The sequence below is a fragment of the Bubalus kerabau genome, chromosome 13 (assembly GCF_029407905.1).
Source record: "Bubalus kerabau isolate K-KA32 ecotype Philippines breed swamp buffalo chromosome 13, PCC_UOA_SB_1v2, whole genome shotgun sequence".
NCBI lineage: Eukaryota > Metazoa > Chordata > Mammalia > Artiodactyla > Bovidae > Bubalus > Bubalus kerabau.
In genome coordinates, this window is record NC_073636.1 from 43,630,849 (window position 1) to 43,649,737 (window position 18,889).

General features: G+C 38.9%; 1 protein-coding gene and 1 pseudogene across 3 annotated transcripts; both read left to right on the forward strand.

Annotated features, from left to right (window-relative positions):
• The first annotated feature begins 992 nt into the window (after positions 1–992).
• On the forward strand, positions 993–17,439 carry LOC129625608 (dihydrodiol dehydrogenase 3-like). Of its 3 annotated transcripts, XM_055544156.1 has the most exons (9): positions 993–1,116; positions 3,930–4,097; positions 4,363–4,479; positions 5,784–5,861; positions 6,283–6,405; positions 7,255–7,364; positions 8,418–8,583; positions 14,974–15,056; positions 17,146–17,430. In XM_055544156.1, exons 1-9 carry the CDS (start codon positions 1,036–1,038, stop codon positions 17,186–17,188), a joined length of 969 nt encoding a protein of 322 aa, XP_055400131.1. In that variant the 5' UTR covers positions 993–1,035; the 3' UTR covers positions 17,189–17,430. The 3 variants fall into 3 exon arrangements, with proteins under 3 accessions (XP_055400131.1, XP_055400133.1, XP_055400132.1); XM_055544158.1 differs by lacking the exon at positions 14,974–15,056 and having other exon boundaries at positions 17,146–17,439; XM_055544157.1 differs by lacking the exons at positions 14,974–15,056; positions 17,146–17,430 and adding an exon at positions 13,026–14,079.
• On the forward strand, positions 2,194–2,663 carry LOC129625609 (U4/U6.U5 small nuclear ribonucleoprotein 27 kDa protein-like; annotated as a pseudogene).
• Positions 17,440–18,889: the final 1,450 nt, after the last annotated feature.

Sequence of the window (18,889 nt, forward strand, 5' to 3'; positions counted from 1 at the left end):
AGGAGGAGGGTACAGGTGAGTGATGCACAATGAAACTCCTTGTCACACTCTGTTCTGAATTTTTACTAATTGCCTGTTTGCTACTACTACTTTGTTGCTGTTGATTTTGTTTGACTGTTTTCCAGAACTCCTATGAGGTTTTTCAGCTGCGTTCTCTCTCTTTTTTCATCTTTCCTTGGGAGAATTTAGTCTTCCTAGCTTACCACTTTGCTGGCATCATAGTACATATTAAACTTTTGACTTCACAATATAACCATGTAGCATTGCATGATAATTTCCCCTACTCTTCCTGAATTTGTTATAATTTAAGTTGTTTATAGGTTATTCTTTTATGAGTAATGCTGAATAAGATAGTAAGTTAAGTGAAACATATAAAATATGTATCAGTTACATTATGAGAGTACTCTAAAAGTTATATAACTAAGGACAAGGTATAAGCACTTGAAGTCTGTTTGCACATTGCATATGGTGTCCTAAAGCTATTAAGAGTTCACCTCCAATAAGGACTTTGCCAAATGTCTGGTTCTGTTATCCTGTTCAGGATGTCACCACTGTAAGATCTGTAGCAAAATAATTTTGCTGGTGGGAAATATGTAAAAGGAAATTTATGTTCTTTTGAAGTTTTAATTCTTTATTAAGGGACAGCATTTTGAAAACTCTTTATTAAACACTTTTGTATGTGAGTGTGTTTGTACTGTAAGGAAGTTGTTTCAATTGTTGTTTGATTGAGATTGGCTTCATAATAGAAAAATAAAAAAGATTACTGTGTAGAGTTTCTTGTGCAACTAATGATTAATAATTGTTTAGCACATCTTATCATTATTTGATACTTAAGATTATATTGATTAAAAAAATCAAACAAGTTAACTGATTTCAGTTCTCTTCTTACTCTATGGGTACTGGTTTAGTCATGCTCCTCCTACAACATATCAGCTAACATTGGATCCTGCAGCTGGGTGTTACCTTCCTGTTATTTATAACTGTGAGGGAAGAAGAAGAAAAAATCAGTCTTCTTACTCAGAGGAGAAACAGGCAATGGATCCTAAAAGGCAAGTGAAGCTTAATGATGGCCACTTCATTCCTGTCCTGGGATTTGGAACCTATGCACCTCCAGAGGTAAGAGTAGTAGTTTGGGGTTGAGGTATAAAAAATAGTGGATGTAACATGAGTGAAAGGGATGTGGGGTCTCAAGTCTTGAGTCCCCATGTGACACTAGGAGGGTCATCTGGATCATTAACCAGGCTAGAACCATGCCCTATGAAAGAGGAGAGAGCATCCAGTCTCCACTCTGCATCAAGGTCTGAGGCTGTGCTCACCTGCATATTACTCTGGGTTCCCCTCCAGTTTCCATCTCTTTCCCAGTTTGGCAGAAGAGGTGAGACTTGGCCATCAAGATCACTGACTGTCAGCTGCTTTGTTTTGAGGGGGATTGCAATGGTGGGGTTTCTCTGTATATTTCATTAGTTCCAGAACACTTTCCTTCTTCCAAAAAGACATGATCCAGAGAAGCATTTGAGGTGGAAGGTCCTGAAGATGAGGTGACTGAAAAATAATGGGAGAGAATTGCTTTTCTACTGTGGGATATCTGCTCAGTTCCAGGGCAGAAACACTCCAGCTATATTTTTCCCTGTACTTCTCTTTCTACTTGGAAACTTCTTCTGATGGGAACTATAATATCATTTGAGTGGGAGGAGGATATAAGTGAAGGGATATTACTGAGGGGATAAACTACAATCTTACAAGCCAGGTTTTGCAATGTGTTCTTGGGTTTCATTGTGTGTTTTTATTAAAGTATAGTCTGAAGTGCCTGGGCATAAGTGGGGCTAGTGGACAAGTCTTTAGACTGGAAGGCAGAAAGTTGGCTGTCCGTCTTGTCTTTAGAGCATGTATTTGTCACAAGGGACTGGTCCTTAAACTTTGAGTCTCACCTTTTTCATATATAAAACAGATAGAAATATCCAGAGACATTTTGCAAACAGAAGACAGGACTTTGTAGTACTCAGGGGGTGAGGGTGAGGAAGGGTCCAGGCTGTCAATGAAATTCACTGGTTCATGGCTCAGTACATCCCCAAATGTCCGAGCATTTAAGAAAAACCAGGAGCAGACACAACAGAGGGAAGTTAGACCAAATATGTATCTCCTTGAAATAGGAAAGATTCTGAATCACATAAAAAGAAACGGAGGACTTGTACTGGAGAAGGATTCCAAATGGGTCGTAGCCTCAGCCGCGCCCCACGGAGGGAGCGGAGGGGGTCCGGGTCCACATCTCGGGAAAGAGAACACAGGCGCCGAGAAAGGTCCCGGTTCCGGGAGCAAGATCAGAGAAGAAGCCGCTCTCGCTCCCCACCCAGAAGGCGTTCCAGGTCTCCAAGACCACATAGATCCACATCTTCCCTTCTCGACTGAAAGAAAGAAGAGATGAGGAAAAGAAAGAAACAAAGAGCAAAGAACGTCAGATAACTGAGAAAGACTTAGAGGGCAAAACAGAGGAAGAAATAGAAATGATGAAGTTAATGGGATTTGCCTCCTTTGACTCCACAAAAGGGAAAAAGGTGGATGGCTCTGTAAATGCCTACGCCATAAATGTGTCTCAGAAGAGAAAGTATAGGCAGTACATGAATCCATAAGGTGGATTCAACAGACCTTTGGATTTCATTGCATGAACGGAAGTGTTGAAGAATGATGTTTTTTTTTTTCCCTCATCGTGATCAGAACAGTGGATTTTTGTATTTCATATGCATCAAAAACAGGATCACAGTCCTTCCTCCTTGTAAAGTAAGAAAATTTTATTTATGATGTGTGTAGTTCACTTACCCTGCCTCAAAAAAAGAGAAGTTAAATATTACATTTTTTTTCCTTTAGGAAATATCGTTTGGGGCAGTCATCAACCCCATTTTTTTGTCCTTATTCCTATGGAAACTGTATATGTTTTTCTCTTGGATGCTCTTTATGACTTTTAAAAATACATAAAAGTAATTTGGAAGTAAGTTTCTCAAATAAAGCAATACTTTCTTAAAAAAAAAAAAGAAATGGAACATTTATTCAGCATTATAAACAAAATAATCTTGCCATTTGTAACCACACAGATGAACTGGGAGAACATTAAGCTAAGTGAAATAAGCCAGAAATAGAAAGATAAATACTACATGATATCTTTATAGGTGGATTCTCTAAAAGTGGAAGTTATAGAAGCAGAGAATAGGGAAATGGTGACCAGAAGCTGGAGTCAAGGCTGGGAAAAATGCAAAGATGTTGGTCAATGGTATAGACCTTCAGTTATAGGATGAATAAGCCTGAACAACTGATGTATAGCACAGTGACTATAGTTAAAGATAATGTGCTATAACTTGAGATTTTGTTAGATTAGATTTTAAGTCTTCTTACAAACAACCTTAATAGTTAGCTATGGGAGGTGATGGATCTGTTACCTAGCTTGATTGTGGTGATTATTAACTATGGATTCTTATATGAGAACATCACTTTGTACACTTTGAATAGATACAGTTTTATTTGGTGCAGTCTGTGTGGTTTCACTGGTAGACAGAAGTCTCAAATGCTTTCACTTGGTTTCTTGCTGCTTTTACCAGGCACCTTATATCTTTGTATATAAGTATACATCTCACAGTATAAATGCTACTCATGACTATAACTTAATGAGTCTTTTGGCTTCTAACAGCAAATCACTGAACCTGGAGGTATTCTTGGGTCCTCTCAGGTCAGCAATCAACCACTAGTTGCCTGGGGTTGAAGGGTTCCTGGGTGTCCATGGAATAACTCACCAGGAATGTTCAGGGAAACTATCATGGGTTCATCACCACACATATAGAACTAACCAAAGGCACAGAGCAAAGTCAATCCTTGGGAAGATCAAAGCTTGTACCTTAGCAATCTCTTAATCATGTGGGTATTCAACATTTTTGTTTATGTAGACTGCTAAGAGTGACTCTCAGGAAGTTACCCAATTTGCTATAGAGGTTGGGTTCCGCCATATTGACTGTGCTCATGTGTACCAAAATGAGGAGCAAGTTGGCCAGGCCATTCGAAGCAAGATTGCAGATGGCACTGTGAAGAGAGAAGACATATTCTACACTTCAAAGGTACTATGCATGTTGTGTGTGAACATTTATGAAAGTGATTGTGCGAAGGTGACAATTATATAATAGGATCATTTGTTTGGTGATCTATGCTTATTGGTAAATTCCTAAAGTATTACAATTCCCTGGTGGTTAAGACTTGGTGCTTTAATGCCATGAGCCCAGATTTGATCCTTGGTCAGGGAAGTAATATCCCACAAGCCTCACACTAAGGTAAAAAAAAATCTGAAGTATTATTAATAAAACTCCCATTCTTTAATCTCTACAGCTTTGGTTAACTTCCCTTCGACAAGAGTTGGTCCGACCAGCCTTGGAAAAGTCACTGAAAACTCTTCAGCTGGACTATGTCGATCTCTATATTATTCATTTTCCACTGCCTGTGAAGGTTGGAAATATGTGTGATCACATCAATTTTATTTCTTGTGTTAGAATGTGCATCAACTTGCATGGATGGTTGAATTAAGATTTGTCTTAGTAGGTTGAAGGGACGATTACACTAGAGTAGAATCTCCCAAACAATAATTTGTGATCATCTTTTTACTGAATTTCTTTGAATCCCTTACGTGCCTCCCAGAGAAAGGAGTTAATAATCTGAGAGTCTCTGCCAGAAAAACTTGAGGAAGTAGAAGCAGGCCAGTTCTGCACACAGTCCTGAATATGACTCCTGGGTCCCTGGGGATTTCATGAACCAAGAGTTTGGTGCAGCCGTGGTGAGCATGACACTGCCTTACATTGAACATGATGAGTTTCTCTTGTCTTTCACCCTTTCAAATTGAGCGTATTTGGTGGTGCTCCCTCTGGGTGCATCTAAACTTTGTTCCTTTACAAGGACTTGGGAGAGATTGCCTCCTCTCTTGCCTGACTTCATGATGAGGTTTGTAGACTGCACTTGGCTGCTAAGAATGGTTTACTGAGGACTTTTGATTTCAAGTTACAAAAAACAGCTCAAACCATCTGATGCACAATAGCTTAGTGGACTATGTAGATGACAAGTCATAGCCACAGACAGATTGGGGATTTGCAGTACTCTTCAGAAATGTCTCCTAATTTCTACTAATTTCTATGCCTTATCAGGATGTTACTCAGGTTTGCTTATTTTTTCCTGAAAATTTTCCACTGATGGCAAATATGACCTTGGGGCAGCTCAAGGTCCATGGCCATGAACATTTGAGACCCTTGATGTTCCACAATGGTCTCAAAGACCATTGATCTTTGAGACCTTGATCTTCCACAATCTGTACCAACTTAAGGAGAGTCTTGCTGGTTCATGTGCCTGCTCTAGGGCATCTGATGCTCAGAGGGAAAAGGAAATCTGATTATCTAGCCCAGGTCAAGGTTGAAACTTTTATTCTGGAAATAAAGCCATGTAACTTACTGCCATTCTCAGATCAGAGATATTTCAAAAGAGGGAAGTACAAGAACAGACAAAATTCACAGAAGTCACTTGAAGTCCTTTTTAGGACCTAGGAAAATTGTACTTATTACAACATATATTGACTGTAAAAAAGTAGAATAAGCCTCCATCCCAAAGACCTTGCTTACATCTCCATATGCAATCACTTTGCAAATATTAGTATCTAGAAAGTTGTAAACCTACCTCATGTAGGTTTAATCCCAGATACCCGGAAGCCTTGCTAAATGTGGAGAAATTATTTTGTGACATGTCTAAAATGACTACTTCTATTCCAGCCAGGGGAGGAATTATACCCAAAAGATGAAAATGGAAAACTGATACCTGACTCAGTGGATCTCTGTCACACATGGGAGGTGAGTTCCAAGAGTAGAGAGTTAAAGGAGGAGCCAGGAGAGGGGAAACCTCCATCAATTCTTCTGCCTGTGAGATTGGGCTGTGGGCCATCAGACTCAGCAGTTCATGAACTCTGAGGGATGTGATGCTGGGGTTGTGGGGAGGAAACCATTGCTGAAATGTTCACAGAGAGGAACAGAGGAGGAGAATCTGGGACAGTGAGACAGATATCTATTTTCTTCCATGTGATATGTGTTCTCCAGGGTTTTCCAAGGAGGAGACGGCAATTCTTCTTTTTGTGTCATGCCATGCTTCCCCTCTTTCCTTCTTGATAATCAATGCTAATTCTTCTGGATGACACTTTTTACAGATTTTTTTTCAGCTTTTATTCTTGTTCTATTGCCCATTCCAAGTGAATTTTCAGCACCCATCCATCCCCAGGCCCTGGAGAAGTGTAAGGACGCAGGGCTGACCAAGTCCATCGGGGTGTCCAACTTCAACCACAAGCAGCTGGAGAAGATCCTGAACAAGCCGGGGCTCAAGTACAAGCCCGTCTGCAACCAGGTGAGCAGCTCAGCTCCTCTCCCTCCTGCTCTTCACAACCTCCTTCTGCCCTGGAGCCTGATGTCTGTCTGTCCTCTCCTCCTGTTCATCTGACCTTTGTGGGTCAAAGGATTCTAGAGAGCAGAGCCTCTGTCTGGACTTTGTGAATGTAATCCATAACGATATCTCTGATAAAATCTGGGTAGATAGGTGTGGAGCATTTCCTGGCAAATTGTGGGTAGAATCCAGAACTAGAGGAAGGAGGCATTTCCCTGAGATGGAAGGATGACCAGACGGAGGGTGAAAGTGGCTTGGAGCGAACTTCAAGCAGGAAGGAAGACCATGAAAACCTGGAATGGATTCATGTTGAAGTTTGACAGAAACCAGCAAAATTCTGTAAAGCAATCATTTGTCAGTAAAAAATAAATTAATTAAAAAAAAACTGGAATGGGAAGTAATAGAAGACAAATCAGCTGAGATGGGTGTTAAGAGTTCATGTGGGGTTCTGTTGGCTGAATCCAAAATCTTGGTGGCTCAGCATTTATGAGTCTCAACAGGGAGCACCGAACAGAAAAATGTGCTGGAGATGATGGAAATCATCCAGGCTAGAGGGTTAATTTAAAGGCTCATGGTGATGCTAACATTACATGAAATATTTACTCAGAAGCATTTACTCAAATGTAGAGCCCACCTTTTGATTATTCAGTCTTAGACTGGTTTTCCCATCCATGTCTATCATAAAATTAACTGTATAAACACACTTTTGTCTATTTCTCTCTTGGTGTTGATATTTCCAGTTTACATGTTTTATGTCACATTAATAATACCTTTCCGTATAATCTGACACTCTTCTCTGTTGACATTCTACAGGTGGAATGTCACCCTTATCTCAACCAGAGGAAACTGTTGGATTTCTGCAAGTCACATGATATCGTTCTTGTTGCCTATGCTGCTCTGGGATCCCAACGACTAAAAGAATGGTATTGAATCCTAATGAAGACAACAAGGAGTTTATTTAAAATTAAATTTTTGATAAACTAGTTTAAATCATATATTACTCAGATAACTCATAGGCACAGGGGATAAGCAGGGAGGGATGGAATGAATCCTTCTCTTTTATCTTCCCATCACCCAGCCAATTTTTCTACATTGTATTAGATTGTTGACCCATCAATAACAAATGTCTGCATTAAAATTTATATATAATCCCCCAGTTGAGACCAGAGACACAAGCTTATATCATGATTTACTTATTTATTCAACTATGAACATGTTTCTAAAAGTACATGTCTAAACCTCACATTGGAGAAGGAAATGGCAACGCACTCCAGTGTTCTTGCCTGGAGAATCCCAGGGATGGGGGAGCCTGGTGGGCTGTTGTCTCTGGGGTCACACAGAGTCAGACACGACTGAAGTGACTTAGCAGCAGTAGCAAACCTCACATATCTTTTATCTAAAATTGGGATAATAATATGTAACTTCTAGGTCTATCATGATAACAAATTTCAATATGAACCATTTTTGTAAACATCTATAGAAAATTGTATAATATAAATAATGTGAAATGAATAGTTCTATATTTTGGACTATTCAACTTGTATCAATACCTGTGAAAAGTGACAATTAAAAAAAAATTTCCCAGTCTTTTTCCATTACTTTTTTTTTTTTGTGCCATTGTACAAACTTTAGAGCTATGAATGGAGAAAAACAACAAATGATAATTAAAAAAGGAAAAAAAAAATCCATGAGTTTGGCAGTTCTGGTCTCACTCAAACATGCATCCAAATGACTGGGAGAACTTTGTAAACAGAGATTGGGAGGTGCCACAGTTTAGGTTCTGATTCAGTGTGTCTGCATTTAAGCTGGGAATTTGTATTTCTAACAAGATTCCCAGTAATGCTGATGCTCTTAGTACATGGACCACACTTTGAGAAGCACTGGTATAGAGTGGACATACTTGGTCTGTTTGGTAAAACTACTCACAAACTGAGTACTTAGTCTCAGCTTCTCAGCATTTCTGAATTTCCTTCCAGGGTGAACCTGGACCTGCCCGTTCTCTTGGAGGACCCAGTTCTTTGTACCATTGCCAAAAAGCACAAGCAAACCCCAGCTCTAGTTGCCCTTCGCTACCAGATACAACGTGGGGTTGTAGTTCTGGCCAAGAGTTACAACAAGAAGCGGATCAAAGAGAACATACAGGTGATGAGTGGGGCTGTGTGCAGAGGGCTCCTAAGGAATATCCTTCTCGAGGGTCATTCTTTGTCCATCTCTCAAGACTTTCCTTGATTCAAGACATGTTACCTGTTCTTCTGCATGCATGAATGTGTTGTGTGTGTTCCTGGTGATTTTCTCCTCCTGATGTGGCAGCAGAAGAGGTGGCATGGCTGGAGAGGGTTCAGGTTGGACGGAAAACAGAGATTTTAGTTTCAGAGTTATGTCAGCCATTTATTCTATCATCTTGTGCAAATGATATCTTATTTTCTTTGTTCTCAGTTGATGAAATTGCATTATGTGATTTTTTTAGATCAATTGAACTGCTCTAACAAAATATCACAGATTGAGTGGCTGAGAAAAATTGAAATTTATTTCTCACAGTTTTGAAGCTGGAGATCTGAGTCAGGGTTCCTGTGTGGTCAGGTGAGGGCCCTCATCCAGGTCACAGGTTTCTCTTTGCATCTTAATATAATGGAGGGGGCAACAGAGCTCTCCCAAGTCTCTTATATGAATATGCTATTTAAAAATCTCATTCGTGAGAGCTCCACTATCATGACCTTTGAAAGGCTCCATTTCGTTTTTTTTTTAAATAAATAAATTTATTTTACTCTACAATTTTGTATCGGTTTTGCCATACATTGACTTGAATCTGCAATGAGTGTACATGTGTTCCCCATCCTGAACCCCGCCCCCGCACCTCCCTCCCCATCCCATCCTTCTGGGTCATCCCAGTGCACCAGCCCTGATCACTCTGTATCATGCATCAAACCTGGACTGGTGATTCATTTCACATATGATATTTTACATGTTTTAATGCCATTCTCCCATATCATCCCACCCTCACCCTCTCCCACAGAGTCCAAAAGACTGTTCAATACATCTGTGTCTCTTTTGCTGTCTTTCATACAGGGTTATCATTACCTTCTTTCTAAATTCTACATATATGTTTTAGTATACTGTATTGGTGTTTTTCTTTCTGGCTTACTTCATTCTGTTTTGATGACTGTGGCTTTGTAGTATAGCCTGAAGTCAGGCAGGTTGATTCCTCCAGTTCCATTCTTCTTTCTCAAGATCGCTTTGGCTATTCGAGGTTTTTTGTAATTCCATACAAATTGCGAAATTATTTGTTCTATTTCTCTGAAAAATACCATTGGTAGCGTGATAGGGATTGCATTGAATCTATAGATTGCTTTGGGTAGTATACTCATTTTCACTATATTGAGTATTCCAATCCATGAACATGGTATATTTCTCCATCTATTTGTGTCCTCTTTGATTTCTTTCACCAGTGTTTTATAGTTTTCTATATATAGATCTTTTGTTTCTTTAGGTCGATGTATTCCTAAGTATTTTATTCTTTTCTTTGCAATGGCAAATGGAATTGTTTCCTTAATTTCTTATTCTGTTTTCTCATTGTTAGTGTATAGGAAGGCAAGGTATTTCTGTGTATTAATTTTATATCCTGAAACTTTACTATATTCATTGATTAGCTCTAGTAATTTTCTGGTGGAGTCTTTAGGGTTTTCTATGTAGAAGATCATGTCATCTGCAAACAGTGAGAGTTTTACTTTTTTTCCAATCTGGATTCCTTTTATTTCATTTTCTGCTTTGACTGCTCTGGCCAGAACTTCCAAAACTATGTTGAATAGTAGTGGTGAGAGTGGGCACCCTTGTCTTGTTCCTGACTTTAGGGGAAATGCTTTCAATTTTTCACCATTGAGGATAATGTTTGCTGAGGGTTTGTCATATATATCTTTTATTATGTTTAGGTTTGTTTTTTCTATTCCTGCTTTCTGGAGAGTATTTATCATAAATGGATGTTGAATTTTGTCAAAGGCTTTCTCTGCATCTATTGAGATAATCATATGGTTTTTATTTATCAATTTTTAAATGTGGTGTATTACATTGATTGATTTATGCATATTGAAGAATCTTTGCATCCCTGGGATAAAGCCCACTTGGTCATGATGTATGATCTTTTAAATATGTTGTTGGATTCTGTTTGCTAGGATTTTGTTAAGGATTTTTGCATCTATGTTCATCAGTGATATTGGCCTGTAGTTTTCTTTTTTTGTGGCATCTTTATCAGGTTTTGGTATTATGGTGATGGTGGCCTTATAGAATGAGTTTGGAAGTTTACTTTCCTTTGCAATTTTCTGGAAGAGTTTGAGTAGGATAGGTGTTCGCTCTTCTTTAAATTTTTGGTAGAATTCAGCTGTGAAGCTATCTGGTCCTGCGCTTTTTTTTACTGGAAGATTTCTGATTACAGTTTCAATTTCCATGCTTGTGATGGGTCTGTTAAGATTTTCTATTTCTTCCGGGTTCAATTTTGGAAAGTTGTACTTTTCTAAGAATTTGTCCATTTCTTCCATGTTGTCCATTTTATTTGCACACAGTTGCTGATAATAGTCTCTTATGATCTTTTGTATTTCTGTGTTGTCTGTTGTGATCTCTCCATTTTCCTTTCTAATTTTGTTGATTTGGTTTTTCTTCCTTGTTTCTTGATGAGTCTGGCTAATGGTTTGTCAATTTTATTTATCTTCTCAAAGAACCAGCTTTTGGTTTTATTGATTTTTGCTATGGTCTCTTTTGTTTCTTTTGCATTTATTTCTGCCCTAATTTTTAAGATTTCTTTCCTTCTACTAACCTTGGGGTTCTTCATTTCTTCCTTTTCTAGTTGCTTTAGGTGTAGAGTTAGGTTATTTATTTGACTTTTTTCTTGTTTCTTGAGGTAAGCCTGTATTGCTATGAACCTTCCCCCTAGCACTGCTTTTACAGTTTTCCATAGGTTTTGGGTTGTTGTGTTTTCATTTTCATTCATTTCTATGCATGTTTTGATTTCTTCTTTGATTTGTTGATTATTCTGCAGTGTGTTGTTCAGCCTCCATGTGTTGGGATTTTTCTAACACCATCAACATATAAATTTCAGTTCAGTTCAGTTCAGTCGCTTAGTCATGTCTGACTCTTTGTGACCCCATGAACCACAGCATGCCATGCCTCCCTGTCCATCACCAACTCCCAGAATTTACCCAAATTCATGTCCATTGAGTCGGTGATGCCATCCAACCATCTCATCCTCTGTCGTCCCCTTCTCCTCCTACTCTCAATCTTTCCCAGTATCAGGATCTTTTCAAATGTCAGCTCTTTGCATCAGGTGGCCAAAGTATTGGAGTTTCAGCTTCAACATCAGTCCTTCCAATGAACACCCAGGACTGATCTCCTTTAGGATGGACTGGTTGGATCTCCTTGCAGTCCAAGGGACTCTCAAGAGTCTTGTCCAACATCACAGATCAAAGGGATCAATTCTTCAGCACTCAGCTTTCATTATAGTCCAAATGTCACATCCATACATGACTACTGAAAAAACCATAGCCTTGACTAGACAGACCTTTGTTGACAAAGTAATATCTCTGCTTTTTAATATGCTGTCTAGGTTGGTCATAACTTTCCTTCCAAGGAGTAAGCATCTTTTAATTTCATGGCTGCAATCACCATCTGCAGTGATTTTGGAGCCCCCAAAATAAAGTCAGCCACTGTTTCCCCTGTTTCCCCATCTATTTGCCATGAAGTAATGGGACCAGATAACATAATCTTAGTTTTATGAATGTTGAGTTTTAAGTCAGCTTTTTCACTCTCCTCTTTCACTAAGAGGCTCTTTAGTTCTTTTTCACTTTTTGCCATAAGGGTGGTGTCATCTGCATATCTGAGGTTATTGATATTTCTCCCAGCAATCTTGATTCCAGCTTGTGCTTCTTCCAGCCCAGGTTTCTCATGATCTACTCTGAATATAAGTTAAACAATCAGGGTGACAATATACAGCTTTGACGTACTTCTTTTCCTATTTGGAAGTTTGGGGGCACAAAAATTATAGCAGCAATCTTTAACCCACAAACCATCATGGTTTTATTTTGTATTTCCCTGAATATTACAGGGTTTCATTTTTATACATTTAATCTTCTTGAGTTTCTCTTTGTGTAGCTCCTTTTCAAGACTTTGTCAACTTTAGCTAGGTTGTTTCTCTTTTGATTTATTTGTAGGAGGCCATAATTGTACCCTTAGTCACAGCTATACAAGAAACTCTCCCCACTTTCAGGATTTAATGCAGAGATCATTTCTGTGTCTCTTGATTCTGTGTTTTGACAATCAGCCTCAACTCAGCTCAGCTGCTATCCTCTTAGCTGGTCTTGCTCATGCATTTGCAACTCAGTGCAGAGCATCTCAGCAGTTCTGCTTTAACAGGTGGATATGACTCTTGTCAGAGGAGCCTGCATGCTTCTCCCTCTAGTTTTACATATATATTTGGCTAGACTGTGGTCAACTAACCTGGTTATCACGTCAGCACAGTACTATGATCCATAGTCAGTGTATGGAAAAAAAAAATACTCTTCATTTATAGACTCAGAACTGACTCATCAATTCTGCCAAAGTTCACAGGTCCATCTAAGTCAAGGTCAAGTGTTGCCGCCGCTGCTGCTGCTAAGTCGCTTCAGTGTACAGTCCCCTAAAAAATTGTTTGTGTGTTTCCATTCAAATTTGCCCCTGCAGTACACCTAGAATTGGTTTTCCAATATAATATGAAAATGGTCACATATATGTTTGTTTGTTTATTAAATGGAAATCTAAGACAGCAAGGATACCAAATCAATCTATCCTAAAGGAAATCAACCTTGAATATTCATTGGAAGGACTGATGTTGAAGCCGAAGCTCTAATACTTTGGCTACCTGATTGTGAAGAGCTGATTCATTGGAAAAGACCCTGATGCTGGAAAAGACTGAGGGCAGGAGGAGAAGCAGGCTACAGAGAATGAGATGGTTGGATGGCGTCACCAACTCAATGGACATGAGTTTGAGAAAACTCTGTGTGTTGGTGGTGAACAGGGAAGCCTGCCTTACCATAGTCCAGTGTGCCACAAAGAATTGGATATGACTTAGCAACTGAATAAAAACAACATGTCCATATTTTCCACAGATTTTCATGGTAAACTCTGTCATATATAGAGAGCCTATAAGTACATTTCTGGCCTCTTTCTTCTATTTAACTATTCGGTTTTCTGTACTGTGTTATTAAATTGTAAAATAAGTCTTATTTCCAGAATGGTAAATTCTTCAACCAGTTCATCCTAAAGGAAATCAGTCCTGAATATTCATTGGAAGGACTGATGCTGAAGCTGAAACTCCAATACTTTGGGCAGCTCATGTGAAGAGCTGACTCATTTGAAAAGACCTTGATGCTGGGACAGATTGAGGGCAGGAGGAGAAGGGGACAACAGAGGATGAGATGGTTGGATGGCATCACCGACTCAATGGACATGGGTTTGGGTGGACTCCGGGAGTTGGTGATGGACAGGGAGGCCTGGCGTGCTGCGGTTCATGGGGTCGCAAAGAGTCGGACACGACTGAGCAACTGAACTCAACAGAACTGAAGAATGTCTTGGCTACTTTTTATTAGTTCTTCTTGACCCAGAGGGATGGAATGGGGAGGGAGGAGGGAGGAGGGTTCAGGATGGGGAACACATGTATACCTGTGGCAGATTCATTTTGATATTTGGCAAAACTAATACAGTTATGTAAAGTTTAAAAATAAAATAAAATTAAAAAAATAAAATTTGGTATCACTTTGCTGATTTCTACAAGAGAATATGTATGTCAGTCTTTGATTCATGTTGCATTGAAACACTAGATCACTTCAGAGAAAACAAATTTCTTTATAAAACTGAGCTATCCATTTCATGATTATGATGTGAATTTTTAATATTTTAGATGTTCTTTAGTGTTTAAACTTTTCTAACTTTATCTACAAAGGCATTTACATAAAGTTTCTTTTAGATTTATTCATAGATAAAGAGTAAGTTTGATATCAGATTCTTGGATAGGCTTTCTTTTTTTTTTAATTTTATTTTATTTTTAAACTTTACATAATTGTATTAGTTTTGCCAAATATCAAAATGAATCCGCCACAGGTATACATTTCGCAAGGAAGACTCCTCCCCACATGGCCTCGGTGCAATGCTGTCACACTTAGGGCATGTTGGGGAGTGTGAAGCAGTCTAATGTTTGTTCAGATGCAGGTATCAAGGCAGGAGTTTTCAAAGACAAAAGGGTATTTTAGTACATTTCTTTTCTGTCTGAAGTGATTCACTTAGAAAGATAAGGGACTGATGCACTGTAATGTTTGTGAGGTGAACAGAGAAAGAGGTGTGGGAAGGAGAGGTGAGAACTCAGCAGAGGGTCCCAGGCTTGTTCACCTGGAAGCTGAGGACAGACACAGCTTCCCTGTCCCCTCTCTTGTCCTCATCCAGCTGGAAAGTCCTCCAGTTCCCAGGGGGAGGCCGTCTTCTTGTGGGAAAGGTAATGTGATTCGTCTTTCCTTCCAGGTGTTTGACTTTGAACTGACTCCAGAAGACATGAAAGCAATTGATGGCATTAATAGAAATATAAGATATTACGAATTTCTGCTGTAAGTGACTTGCAGATATTTCACACACATGTTTTTTTTTTTCCTGTAGCAGGCAGATCAGTAGGGCAACTAAGCTTTTTAAAAACTTGATTCTAGGAAGACAGTCCTGATTCCAGCATAGAAGCCAACCAGAGTCTTCCTGAAGACCTCAAACCAGAGGTTTCCTCCTGGGCTCTGTCTCTGACCAACAGAAATGATTGGGACCTAGGACAGCCCATCAGTAAAATCCTCAGAGTTTACATCATGGTGATTTCACTACTTTGTGCCCCTAATCCCTGTGCCTGGTGCACCTCCTCTCAGGGCTGAGGGACCCAGTAAACACAGAGGGCACAGTGCCAGCAGCCCACTATTCTTACAGGGACCTGTGAGTATGTTTAATTCTTTTTACATCAGGATAAAAAGGTTATATTAATAAAAACTGTATAATGATTAAGCCTTTTTGGATTACATTCATGTTTTGTTGTTGTTTAGTTGCTTAGTTGTGTCCAACTCTTGGGACCCTCGGACTGTAGCCTGCTAAGGTCCATGGGATTTCTAGGCAGGAATACTGGAGTGACTTGCCATTTTCTTCTGCAAGTTATCTTGCCAATCACTGAACCCATGTCTCCTACTTGGCAGGTGGATCCTTTATCACTGACCACCTGGGAAGCCCCCATTCATGTTATTCCTAACACAATGATAAAACATCTTGTTGACACTTTGTTATGGAGGCAGGTCCCATGAAGGCCAACCTGCAACAGTTTTGAGAAGTCACATGGGCCTGCTTCCCCCCCATCTCCTAATGGTCTGGTAGATTTTCTCCCTTATGGGCATTTCTTCTCCAAGACACAATCCATTTTTTTCAAATTAATCTCTTCATTGATCTTTTTTCCCTATTACAACTCCCACATCCTCATCCTTGTTATCTCACAAAGCTGAATTACCAGTAGATCATGAGCTTAACTGACTCTCCAGTGAGAGACTGCTGTGTCCTTAACAGGACACACTCAGGTAAGATCATCTAGGTCTCTCTGGTTTCTTGAGTGAAGACTCACTGCAGTTTAGCCTTTGTCCAGCAGAAGTCCATCCCCCTGGGGAGCCCCCACCTGCTTGCCTTTGACTTAGTCACTAACAGAATTCCAGCTGCCTCATTACTGCAGGAGAATGTTAGGATTGAAGAGACAGAAGAGAAATTTGGAAGGGAGTTTAGAGAGGAGGGAATGCAAATTATTGGTACAGTGAAGATTTTGTTTGAAGGGAAAGCTATCAAAACTCTCCCTATTGTTTGTAAAACTATATCACAATTCTGATAAAATACATGATAAATGAAAAAAAAGGTGAAAACTTACTTTTCTGCCCTTAAAGACTTTTAAGTATAATTCCATCTTCTCCTTCATTAGGCTGTGAATGGCTAGACTTATTTCTCTTTGTGGGCTCAGGTCAGCAGCACAGCTCCTGGCACTTAAAATTGCTCAGAATGCACTTTTTAATGAATTGAATTGAAAAGGACAAATTGAATTGAAAAGGAAAAGTTTAAAAAGAAAAGTAGAAACATGGAGAAAAAGAAAACAATAGTTATACTAATTACTGAGTAACCAATGTTTTAATACATCATAAATTAAGAAAATATCAATGCCACTTTGTGCTGTATGATTATTCAGGTGACTGTGTATCTCTTCAATAAATTAGAATTTCCTTAATGAAGACAGTCTGTATTTTTGGGGGTGCTTGGTATCTGCTTATCCATGGATGTGCAAAAAAAAGAGCAGCTACTTTGTTTGCTATGATCCTTCTCATCATCTAGGGACAGAAGTTCCACGAAGGGGCAGAAATGATCTCCAGAGTTAGCCCCAGGTCTTGTGCCCTCTTAAAATTGTAACCTGAGTCAAACTACCTGTCACTGTGGAGTGACGATTACACGTGAATGTTGGGACTGGACGTGCAGGTGCCATGTGCACATGGAGCAGACTCCTGATGTGTGTTTGTTGGGGGAGAAGGAGGGATGTATTTGTAGATTTTGAATTTTAGCCCATCCTGACTGCACTCAGAGTAATGCTCTCTATGACAACATGACAGAATTAATAAATGAACCCTCCTCCTTCTCTTTCAGTGGTATCAGTCACCCTGAATATCCATTTATTGAAGAATATTGATTCTCAGGTCTCACTGTGGTTCTTCAAGAATTTCTTGCTTCTGGGGCTGTGAAGAGGATTTTTGTACGTGGTGAAGGTGCTTGAATGAAGTGTCTCAACTTTTGAAAATGCCTTTCCTTGTGAAATAAACAGTTTATGAAACAATTAAAACTTCAAAGTAAGAATGCTCTTTTTTTTCTGATAATTAAAAAAAATTACAGGAAATTTGGAAAGTAAAAGAGAAATGACAGAAAATAAAGATAAGCTGTAATTCACCATTATATAATACTTTGGTACATTTTCCTTATAGAATCCTATACAAATTTGTGTGTATGATTATTTACAAAGACAAATAATCTTCAATCTACATGTTGTATACTTTTCAACTTAGCATAATCATCTTGGTAAGCTAAAATATGATTTAAAAAATCCAGTATTATATTTTTCTTTCTGTAAAGCAGCACATCTGATTCATTTATTTAATTTCTTAATTGTCTGACCATGCTTAGCATTTTGATAAATACTTACATATTTTACCATTCATTCATTGGTTGTCATTCACTCATTCATTCTGCAAAACTTTATTGAACATTCTTTAGTAAGACATTGTTTTATCAATATATATTAACTAAATGAGAAATCCTTGAGTTTATAGTCTAGTGGAGGATGGGACAGTGAATGTCATTATGAGAATTTAGCTGTTAGAAATGGGTAGGTGTCTGTTGAGAAAATCCTGTACAATCTCTCACATTTCAGTCCATCTGTTAGGCAGAGACACCAACTACCTTTAATCCCACACAACTTTTCATTTGTACAAGAAACAGCCTTGAAACATAGAGACAGTGGCTCCTTGCATTTCTCTGGAACAGAAAACGTTAAGTCCAGGAAGGAAGAGTGTTCATGTAACATTTGAAGGCCAGCAAGTTGGCTGATGTGGGTGGAGTTTAGTGAGGGAAGAAGACAGGAGTTGAAGACAAGCCAGAGAGCCAGTGGGGCCATGGGGTCTGTGTCATGTGGGTTTTTGAGAGGTCTTTATTCTGAGAGAAGTGGAGAATGATATTTTGGTTTTGAGCACAGTAGTTACATGAGCTGACATGTTTTCAAAAAAATCACTCTGGTTGTTATGTTTAGAAGAAAAAGAGTAAAAAGGGCCCTTTTTTAGGACTCTACAGGAATTTAGGTGAGAGATAATGTTGGCTGGAACCACAGAAGGAGCAGTAAAGATGGCCAGAGGTATTGGAATAGGAACTTATTTTAGGGGCAGCATTAACTAGACTGCTAACATGTTGGACATATGATGAAAGGTAAAGGGGAATCAAAGTTGACTCCAGGTGTTTGTGTTTAAGTAACAGGAAATGCAGATGTCATTTGCTCAGATGGAGACAATTCGGGGAATCTCATTTTTGTGGGAAGATCATGAGTTCAGTTATAGAAACTCATCTTTCAAATGCCTTTAGGTATCCAAGTGAAGATGGGTGCATAGAATTGGACATGCAAATCAATTAGAGAAAAGTTTTAGACAAAATATTCATGTCTGAAAATTGTCAAATATAGTCTCTTAAAACCATGAAACTAACCAGTCAGAGATATTACATTATACAGTGAGTGGTGTGGACAGGATAGTCAAGCTTCATGAGAAATAAGCATTAAGAAAATCCTTAAAAAAAAAACACCCCAAAACTGAAGGAACCGGCAAAAGAGGCTGAAAAGGATCAGCGAGTG

Coding starts and splice junctions, on each gene's coding strand:
- LOC129625608 (XM_055544156.1), top strand. CDS start 1,036: ATGGATCCTAAAAGGCAAGTGAAGCTTAATGATGGCCACTTCATTCCT. Junction 4,098..4,362: donor ACATATTCTACACTTCAAAG/GTACTATGCATG, acceptor TAATCTCTACAG/CTTTGGTTAACTTCCCTTCG. Junction 5,862..6,282: donor ATCTCTGTCACACATGGGAG/GTGAGTTCCAAG, acceptor ATCCATCCCCAG/GCCCTGGAGAAGTGTAAGGA.